Source organism: Micromesistius poutassou, assembly GCF_964030765.1.
Source record: "Micromesistius poutassou genome assembly, chromosome: 1".
Classification (NCBI taxonomy): Eukaryota; Metazoa; Chordata; class Actinopteri; order Gadiformes; family Gadidae; genus Micromesistius; species Micromesistius poutassou.
In genome coordinates, this window is record NC_140271.1 from 12,703,909 (window position 1) to 12,714,793 (window position 10,885).

General features: G+C 49.8%; 1 protein-coding gene across 1 annotated transcript; it reads right to left on the reverse strand.

The window, feature by feature from the left end:
• Nucleotides 1–489: 489 nt before the first annotated feature.
• ddx17 (DEAD-box helicase 17) lies at nucleotides 490–10,670 on the reverse strand. Its single transcript, XM_084488304.1, has 14 exons — nucleotides 10,636–10,670; nucleotides 10,062–10,137; nucleotides 9,587–9,746; nucleotides 9,260–9,356; nucleotides 8,893–9,026; nucleotides 8,521–8,586; nucleotides 8,151–8,292; nucleotides 7,370–7,530; nucleotides 6,296–6,468; nucleotides 5,710–5,820; nucleotides 5,370–5,431; nucleotides 5,128–5,187; nucleotides 2,085–2,321; nucleotides 490–1,733 (listed from the first exon to the last, which is right to left on the reverse strand). The coding sequence occupies exons 2-14, from the start codon at nucleotides 10,109–10,111 to the stop codon at nucleotides 1,258–1,260; spliced, it is 1,929 nt and encodes a 642-aa protein (XP_084344430.1). The 5' UTR covers nucleotides 10,112–10,137; nucleotides 10,636–10,670; the 3' UTR covers nucleotides 490–1,257.
• Nucleotides 10,671–10,885: the final 215 nt, after the last annotated feature.

A 10,885-nucleotide genomic window follows, 5' to 3' on the forward strand; every position in this document is an offset into this window, starting at 1 on the left:
AAACCGTTGTAGGGGGTCTGGGGGCATCCCCCCAGCCAAATTTTGCTATTTTAACATAAATTAAGCATTCTGGTGTACTCCCAGAAGAAAAAGGGAAAAGACAACATTTTCTTATAGTAAAAATGGCACATTTATTAACCCATAAACTGGTCAGTTACGACTGAGCAGTCCACTCCAGGACTGGAACGATGGGGAAAAAAACGCACGCTGTGGTATATCTTGATAGCGATTGGTGGTCATGGAACGTGGAGTCATATACAGTCGGTTATTATCAGGGGTGCACATAACCTTTTTAGTGAGTTACTCATTTGAGTACCAGGAGATGGTGTCCAACGCTCTATTTGCTGAATGCTACTAAGACAATTGATTTTGTTCATTTAATTGGTCTAACTATTGGCCAATCATGTGTCCAATCAAAGCTATCTGAATGGGTGTGCCTGAGATAGTCAATAAATGTAAGCCACACATGGATGTTACACTGAACGACTTTATTGAAACCTGGGGGAAAAAATATATATAAAAGACTCACCATTACCCTTCAATTAATGCAACTAAAAACGACTATGATTAAGTATAAAACTAATACATACAATAAAAAACTAGACTCTAAAAGCTAAAAAGAAAGTAAAGGTTTGATTATGTTTAGCATGTTACCATTCTAAATCAAGGTTTGTTGATATAATATACAAAAGCAACAACAGGTTTGGTATCAAACAAGTTAAGGACTAAGGAACCTACCTTTGAAACACCTAAAGGCAAAAGTCACACCATCAACTGAAACCCAACTGAACCAGCTGATAGTATTGCTAACTACACCCCCACCATCAACTGAACCAGCTGATAGTAGTGGCTAACTACACCCCCACCATCAACTGAACCAGCTGATAGTAGTGGCTAACTACACCCCCACCCCCATCGGCACCAACCATCAGAGAACCAAGCTCTCTTCTCGACTGGCAAAACACCTGGCTCCCATTAATCAAAAACACATACATTCTGTCTAGTCTGAACATGTTGCCTCCCACTAAACCCACTTATATTCAACATGGCTACCTTATCTAGCTCCTCCCACTAAACCTCAACATGCTGCTCCATCCTCGCTCATCTAACACAATTATAGAGCGATCCGGAACCTTCTACAACACTGGAGACTGGATGAGGACCAGACCTTTCTAATCTATGCTGTTCGCTGGGACACGCCCACAGGAAGTGACACACATGGAGGGCGGGTGTACAACCACCACCACCACCACTCGCTTACTTCCTGGTGGGGGCGGCAGTCGGCGCTGGCGGGGGGGCGAACTGGAAGGGGGAGTGTCCCATGAGGCCCATCCTCGGCTGGGTGGGGGTGAACTGCTGGGCCATGAGGGGCTGGGGGCCCGCCTGGAGGGGCGGGGGCAGGGTGGGTCCCGCGGCCCCCCCGGCGGTCCCCGACGTAGCGCCGGCCCTGGAGCCGCTCTGGTATGAAGGGTAGGAGGAGCCAGAGCCCTGGCTCCGCCCCCCGTCCCGGCCGCCGCGGTCCCTGTAGGAGGAGCCGGAGGAGGAGGAGGCGCGGTCGGCGTCCCGGCACCGCCCGTCCCGCCCGAGGCTGCTGCCCCCGCCGCTGCCCCGGCTGTCCTTGGTCCCCCCGACACCCCCCGGCCCCGGGCGCATGCGGCGCTCGCACTCGTCCTGGTACATGAGGTTGGGGTTGTCGGCGGAGGAGGAGAAGCCACCGAAACGGGAACGGCCCCCTAGAGACGGACGGACGGACACGGTGAGACATTGGACGCTGCAAACAGCCGGTCAAAAGGTCCTGTGATTGAAAGACACTAAATGTATTCAAAAGTATCTATCGAAAGACTATAGAAATACTCTTATAAGTCTTTACCTTAACGTATTTGTTTATCAAATGACACTTAATGCAGTAACTAATCGAAAGACGCTAAACAGTTTTAATCAATCGAAATATGCTAATCCTATTAATTTATCGAAAACGTAAACGTATCGACTCATTGGACGCCGACTCGGCTACGAGATCCCGCGTTTTCCCGCTTGATTCGGCGCCGATAGAAAGCCGAATCAATCACGCCCCTCCCCCTCACCTCCGCCACCGCCGCCGCGGCCGCTGGAGACCAGCTGCAGCAGCTTGGGGCTGACGGTCTGCCGTGCCTCCTCCAGCACGCGGACCAGCGCGCGCGCCTGCCGCAGGTTCCCGGCGGTGAAGAAGGTGTAGGCCGTGCCTGTGTTGGTGCTGCGCGCCGTGCGCCCGATGCGGTGGATGTAGTCCTCAGACGAGTTGGGGTAGTCGTAGTTGATGACAAACTTCACGTCGTCCACGTCTTGGGTGGGGGAGGGGGAGAGAGGGAGGGAGGAGAAAGAGAGAGAAACGAGGGTACGAGTTGGAACGAGTTAGAGCTGACAGGGTCAGACATGTACCTGAGTTCGCTTCTGGTTGAGTATATCGACAGACAGGTGCTTCTAAAGCCTCACTTACCTGCTGCTCACCTTAATTACTCAGTTTTACTTAACATGCCAATTGTCATTTTTTAAATTACGTTAAATACGATCTAAAAAAAAAAAAAAGACAGCGCGATATTGCCACAACAAAGAGGGTCTAAAACAAAAGGTAGACTGTGTGGATGGCGTGGGGGCGGTGTGAACTAACCAGAGGTCTGTTTCTTATTACAGTGCGGACAAGGGCTCTGGAAAACCACTGCAGATCGGAGGGAGAGAAACAAAAACAAAACGTCTCCTGTTTCCACCGAGGCGACGGAGGCGGGCAGAGGGAGGTGGGGGTGGAGTGGACGTACTTACCCAGAGTTCCTAGCTTTAGAGCTGCCCTGACCGTTTGCCCTCCTAGCCCCCTCCGGTGGTGAGAGAGGGGACTGCAGGGGTGGAAGGAGAGTGGACCAGACCAAAGCTCCTCCCCCAAGCCCCGCTGTCCGTCCTCCACCAATCACGAAGGCCCTGGCGCTCCGGGTGCGGTCTGTTGACCACACCGCTCTTCTTCATTGGTCAAGGGGCCAGGTGGCGGAGGGGCAGGGTTTAGGGCCAGGGCCAGGTCTAGGGGCTAGTAATGAATGGGCCTGGTGAAATATAACAGGAGACAGTTTTGGGGGCGTTTGTTGGTGGTGGGGGGCTGGCAGTGAACCCAAGAGCCCAGGGTTTGAGTGCAGTAACAAGAAACAGACACTAGGGGAGGGGGGGGACGTGTTTGGCGCTCTGCCCCTTTATGGCCATCACTCAGGTGGCTTCCAGAGGTGTGCAGAACATGGGGGGGGGGGCGGGGGGGAGGAGAGGGGGAGTTCGATAATCCGGCGCAGCTAGACTACAACTAACAGCTTCAAGGACAGAAAGGGGATTCAAAAGAGAGGGAGAAACAGAGAGGGGGCGAAAAGAGGATTAGAAAGAATAATGGTGGGAGGAAGGAGGAACGGGAATACAAGTTAGAGAGGGAACATCAAAGATCTACAAGGACGCAGCCTATAGGAAGGGAGGGAGGGAGTGTCTAACAGAGAGAGGAGAGGGAGGAGGAGGTGAGGGAGGGAGACAGAGATAGGGGAGGTGAGGGAGGGAGTCTAACAGAGATAGGAGGAGGAGGAGGTGAGTGAGAGAGTGTAACAGAGAGAGGCGGTGAGAGAGTGGGTGAGGGAGGAAGAGGTGAGGGAGGAGGCGAGAGAGGTAGTGCCTAACAGAGAGAGGAGTCTTCTTGAAGCCAGGACCCCTGCCAGCCAGGACCAGACATGACGTCCACGAGGGAGAGGCTTCACAGCCGGGGGGGGGGGGCATGGGGGCCGGAGGAGGGCGGGGGGGTCTGTCTTCAACGCACTACCGCAGCTGGGGACTGACGTCCAATCAGAGTAGAGCTGACCACCCATCAGAGTAGAACTGACGTCCAATCAGAGTACAGCGAACCACCCATCAGAGTACGACTGACCTTAAATCAGAGTAGGGGCCTCAGCAGTGTGTGATAGCCCGGTAATGAGATTAGCCTGTAGGGAGTACCATTAACATTACCTCGAAGCAGATCAGCCCTGCGTCTAAAGGGCCAACCAGAGTAGCCTGATCTGAGGTCAGCCTATCAGAGTAGCTTCAATGTGCCTCGTGCCACAGTGAACTCTGACACGCTGCAGACGTGCTCAGTCCGCTGCACTGCTGTAGTCGTGGTGCGTCAGGCTAGCACCGCCCCCGCGGCCCCCCCGCTCAGCAGGGTGCCAGCGACCCCTGACCCCCAGGCGGCCCCAATTTAGAACCCAGGGGCAGCCCTCGCTCACCCCGACCCCACTCGTGTCCCAGGCGCTCCTGGGAGTGGGGGGGGGGCTCGTGTACGGAGGGGCTCTGGGCATTTCAGTGGAGATGGCCCGGTCTGGGATTGATTAGCCAGGCCGTCTCTCTCTCTCCCCAACTCTGGATTCGATTAGTCATGCCTAGGTCCGGCCGCAGGCTCCGAGGGCCTGTGCGCTTCTAGTTGCCGGAAGAGAGACTTGGAAACAAAAAAACAAAAACAAAAATAAAACGAAAGGAAACAAATGAACACAGAATTAGGTCAAGGACTGGTCACTTGGGGCTGCATCGCGGCTAATGGATACAGCTGAATGAGTTAAGGTGCTTCAACGCTGGTAGTGTGACTATACCCATCATACTCGCTAGGCTAGTCCTTAGCCCTGAGGGCTGTTGGGGGAGTGGGGCTCCGATTAGGTGGTGTGTAGATGCATGCAACAAACACTCCACTGTTCTACATCCTGTCCTCATGTATGTATTCAGTTATACTGCTCCAGTCTAGTATATACATCCTTCTGTATGTTTATTTATAATTGTCAAATTGTTCTTGTGTGTGTGGATGATGGCTGGTTTAAGCAGTTTCACCTGGCCGAGTCTGATTGGACTCTGGGGCTGGGCGGGGCTGCACACCCGTGGTGCATTGAGTCATCAATGTGCAACAGGTTAAACCAGCCATCACCGCACACACACTGAGGGAGAGATCTCCTGCATGGCAACATGGGCCACCATTTTTATCTCTCTGCTGTGAATGTCCCCTCTTGGATTAAGTAAGTCGTATCTGCGTCCTAGGACAGGTTAAGTGCATGAGGGGTCTCTGTACTCTGCAGGAGGAGGTGAGGTGTGCTCTGGGCTGAGGTCACCTACCCAGACCCCGCGATGCCACGTCCGTCGCGATGAGGATGGGGGCTTTCCCGCTCCGGAACTCTGCAACACACAACGCGGCAATTCTAACATCACCGACTCTAGTACCGTTACCGTTTGGTCAGGGCTTATTAATAAAGTTCCGCCTTTGACAAACTTGGCTCATGCCTCTCCCCAGGCCACCTGACGCAGAAAGTAAACGTTATCAAGAGTGCTTGAGAGATTATGGGATGTCTGGGTTGTACCTGTGAGCACCCAGTCCCTCTCCGGCTGGGTCTTGTCTCCATGGATACACATGGCAGGCCATCTGGAGGACAGACAGACACACCTGGTCAACCCACGGAACAAATGTACTGTAAACTGTTTCCCAGGTTAAACATTGTCCTTGTATTAAAAGGGGAAGGAAGGTGTTGTGGTTCAGCTGTTTGACTCCCAGCTGAAAGGTTCTGGGTTTGATCCCCAATATCCTGTAGGTATCCTTTAGCTCAATTCCCCTTTACCCCTACCTACTCCTTAAAGACATGCATCTGAAATCTGTTCTCTGCTAACTAGTACAAAAAGGTTTGTGTTTAGCTGGTTACGGACCCGTCTCGTCTCATCCTGCGGGTGAGGTCATCACAGCGCTTCTTGGTCTCCACAAAGATGATGGTCTTGTTCTCCTTCTCCTCCATGATCTCCTCCATCAGCTGGAACAGTCTGAGGAGGAGGGGGAGATTTATGATTGAGTCTTACATACACCTGCTCCTTGAAGGACACCGCCAAGCTCAGCTACAGTATATTCTCATCTAAGAGTCCTGATTCATATGCATGTTGTGAACAAAATACAGATACAATGATGTCAAAGGTTGACCTTTTCCACCTTTTTTATGACATCACTGAGGTTGTAGGCCCTTATATTTCAGGGCAGGGGTGAATACAGTATACAGTGTTTGAGAGTCATTGGGAAAATATGTTTTTTTTTAACCAGCATAGCTTCACCTCCACTACAAGATCACCTCCATTATCATCAACATCACCTCCACTACAACATCACCTCCGTTACGTTAACTCCACTACAACATCACCGCCACTATAACATCACCTCCATTACATCAACTCCACTACAACATCACCTCCACTACGACATCATCACCTCCCCTACATCCACATCACCCCACCACGGTTCTCGTACTTGCGGTCCTTCTCGTTCTCCGTGCAGACGTCTACGATCTGCAGGATGTTGTGGTTGGCGCTGAGCTCCAGGGCACCCACGTTGATCTGGATGTAGTCCTGGAGGAAGTCCTCCGCCAGCTGACGCACCTCCTTGGGCCAGGTGGCGCTCCACATCAGGGTCTGCCTGTCGGGCTGCCGGGGACAAGATGAAGGAGTGTTACTGGGGGCCATCCTCACTCCCTAAGCTTTAAAAAGGGCCCCTACTCTACCACTAACACCAGGTGTGATGTGAATATCCGTAACAATTTATTTATTTAAGGTTTTATTTGAATAGGGACAGATACAAAAACATAGATAAGCGTGAAACAATCATCTGATGTATGCATCATAGTGTTTTTAGCCAAAGCTAATTCACGACACTTGTCCCTAGTAGGGCTTTTGGTTTAAAATAATACAGATTATCATTATTATAGGAAAATTAAAATGGAAGTGAGAGTGAGAATGGAAGAGAAAATAAGACCTACAGAGAGAACAGTGTAAAAACTAAATATGAGAGCAAGAGTGTTGCTGAATAAGCCACACAATTTTGTGTTTCTTTTGAATGTGAGAAATGTAGGGATACATTTCAAGTAGGGATGGGTCAGAATAGTCTCATATTTGATTATTTGTCCATACCACCCACCTATTATTCAACCATGAAAACAATTTGATATTCACATCCCTAGTGACAAGCCAAAAATGTAATCACAGGATGGAGTGTCCACCCAGATTTAAAATAAAACAACAACATTGATTGGTAAAGTATTCTCCCACATGCCCAGGCCTTAGTGTAGATATACAGGTACACACCGATTCAGGCCTTAGTATAGACATACCACAACACACAGATACAGACCTCAGCATAAATATACAAGAACACACAGATACAGGCCTCAGTATAAATATAGAAGAACACACAGATACAGGCCTCAGTATAAATATAGAAGAACACACAGATACAGGCCTCAGTATTTATATAGAAGGAACACACAGATTCAGGCCTCCGTATAGATATAGAAGAACACACAGATTCAGGGATCCAGGTGATTCCTACCCTGATCTGGTCCACGATCTTCCTGATCTGCGGCTCGAAGCCCATGTCCAGCATGCGGTCGGCCTCGTCCAGCACCAGGTAGGTGCAGCGCTCCAGGTTGGTCTTCCCTGACTCCAGGAAGTCGATCAGCCTACCGGGCGTGGCGATGCAGATCTCCACACCTGTAAGACACCGCCTGATTGGTCAGGGTTAGGCTTCTCGAGTGTTTCCTTCCCTGAACCAATCGAATGTGTGCACAGAATGTAGACGTTCTGGTGTGATGTGTCCAGACTTCAGATCAGGACATGGTATTCAACAGTCACCTATTCATTCAGTCATTTAGCAGAGGCCTTCTCCAAAGCAACACACAGGTGAGGCTGAGAACAATCAAGACATACGATCAAGACATACGATCAAAATGGTTGGGCAACTACTGTTGCCCAACCATTTTGATCGTATGTCTGCTGACTTTAGTATTAATAATCGCGAGACTCAACAAATCGATGACTAAATTTGTTGCCAACGCTTTTAGTAATCGATTTTTATCGATTCGTTGTTGCAGCCCTAATTGTATGTTGTACGTCATTGCACTTAAAAGTAGTACATAGCATTGTGTAACATCCTATCCTAGCTGTCTTTGTTGTATACAGGGAATGGGTTAACCTAGCAACTGCAAGTGTTTCTATGAACATCCTACTGTACCGACAGCGATATATTGTTGTTTCTCTTTCTTCTGCCAAATGTATTTAGGTAAGGCGCTTTGGATTAGACATGCAGATCCCAGACCAGCCTTGGTCCTCACCTCTCTCCAGGTCCCTGATCTGTGGGCCCTTGGGGGCCCCTCCGTACACGCAGGTGGACTTGAGGCGGGATGACTTGCCGTAGCTGGCGGCCACCGTCTGGACCTGCTGGGCCAGCTCTCTGGTGGGGGCCAGCACCAGGCACTGAGGGAGGGGACAGGAGGGTCACCACAAGAAGGAGAAGACAACACAACAGCAAGGGGAGGAACCAAAGCAGAAAGGAGAAGACATCACAAGAGGAAGGGGAGGAACCAAAGCAGGAAGGAGAAGACATCAAACATGAAGGAGAGGAACCAAAGCAGGAAGCAGTAGACATCACAACAGGAAGCAGGTACCGACGTAGGACAGAAGAGGGAGGGCTTGGTGACTTACGATGGGTCCGTCTCCGCGCTCCAGGTAGGGCTGGTGGTTGATGTGGACGATGGCTGGGAGCAGATACTGGGTGGGGGGAAACCAAGAGAAACAGCTGAGGATGAAACCCTGTTCAACTTGGGACATCGTTTTCCCAACAACAACAGTAATTGATTGCACTATTCGGACAAGACATCGACAGTCGCAAACTGTAAATCACACAGTCCTCTTATTGAATCCGTGGTGGTGACCTACATTCATAGACCTCTGATCATCGCTATCTGTTACATGTATTGATCATTTATCTCGATAGCAGTCAGCGCTACAAGGCAACTGCATTATGTGGATATAGCTAGCTTTTGGTCTTCGGCTAGGCTGTGGCATCGGCCTTACCGCTAGAGTCTTCCCCGAGCCGGTCTGGGCGATGCCGACCATGTCTCTCCCGCTGAGGGCCAGGGGGAAGCCCTGGGACTGGATGGCTGTGGGCTCCTTGAAGTTCTGCTGCAGCATCACGTCCATCACGTGTTCTACACACAGGAACACATCAGGAACACACTGCATCAGTACCGCTCAGACACCTCTCTACACACAGGAACACACTGCATCAGTACCGCTCAGACACCTCTCTACACACAGGAACACACTGCATCAGGTTCAGTACTGCTGGGACACCACTCTACACACAGGAACACACTCCCTCAGTACTGCTGGACACCACTCTACACACAGGATGCCCTGGGTTCACACGGTGTGCTCTTACGAGGGAAGTGAGCCTGGCTGAAGCTGGTGACCGGTTTGGGACAGCCCGAACCACGGACGGTGATTTCCTTCTTGCTGCGAAACTCCTCCAGTTCATACTAGAAAACACAAACATTTAGGTTCAAACGTGAATACAGATAACATAATGGAAGGACGACAACATGCATCTTAAATACACACATCACTACAACAGTATTCCACTGTAATCAGGCTTTGGTGTTTACATGGCAGTAAGGAAAGTTAACGACTTCTTTAGGGATTAACACGTATACAAATTAACCCTAACATGTACAATGCGGTTTGGAGAGCGTGTCCTGTAAAGTAATACCTGGCTCATCCGCTGAACATCCAGGTGTTCTTTGTAGAAGTCCTTCTGGAACTTGGGGAGCTCGGACAGGTCCCATTTCTTCTTCCGGAGGCGGTCCCCGGGGTTCCCGAACTTCCGGTTCCCTGAAAACCCGCCCCTGCTGGATCCATACCGAGGATTTCTGCGATGATTCAAGATATTATCATATTTATACATTTTAATCGCAGGAAATATTATTTGGTATCGTCAATATGTTGGTTTGTTATCGTCATAATAATGAATATTAATGAACGTACTTTATTCTGAATAAAAAAAATATCTACTAGCGTGTTGGTGGGTTAAAGTAGACCAATACGCTAGGCTAGTGGGTTAAAGTAGGCTAGTGGATTAAGCTAGTACCCCAGTATGCTTAGGTTGGCTAGTTAGCTGAGGCGGGCTAGCACGCTGGTTACCTGGGGCAGTATAGCACGCCAGTGAGTGACATGGACCTACTCACCCCCTGTCCCGTCCGCGGTCCCGATCTCTGTCTCCATACGAGCCTCCCATTGTGCAACAGATCCGTGTGTTCACCTCTAAAGGGTTAACATGAGTCAAAATAAAAAGTAAAAAAAGACTCAACACAACAGCATCTGTTACGGAACAGTCCTGCGAGGAGTCTTGTTGTTGAGGCCTAGACTCGGTCACTAGTCCTACGAGGAGTATTGTTATCGAGGTATAGCCTCGGTCACTAGTCCGACGAGGAGTCTTGTTGAGGCCTAGCCTCGGTCACTAGTCCTACGAGGAGTCTTGTTGTTGAGGCCTAGCCTCGGTCACTAGTCCGACGAGGAGTCTTGTTGTTGAGGCCTAGCCTCGGTCACTAGTCCGACGAGGAGTCTTGTTGTTGAGGCCTAGCTTCAGTCACGTCCTGCCGCTCCGATACGTAAACAAGACCAACGTTTAACATTTAACATTAGTTTAACAAGTTTAACATTAGTTTAAATGTGACCCGTATTCATACACCGCAGAGCAATGTTAACCGCGTGTTAGAGTTAAAGTACTAAATAGTTATGTTGTTGTGGTTGTTATTGTACCTGTACAGAACGGCGAGCTGGGATGATCTGGAGACCCCGCCCACTAGAAGAAAACTTTATATAGCATCTGATTATCTAACTAACTTATTTACATGCCCCAGGTTGACATATTTTACAGTACAGAACGCAAACTTGATTCTTAAAGTTCTTAAAGTATTTGTACTATTCAAATCGCCTAGTTAAAGTGTTTTATTAGTTGTCATGTAGAATAACCAGTGCACACTACCGCCCTCTGGTGGTTGTTATGCTA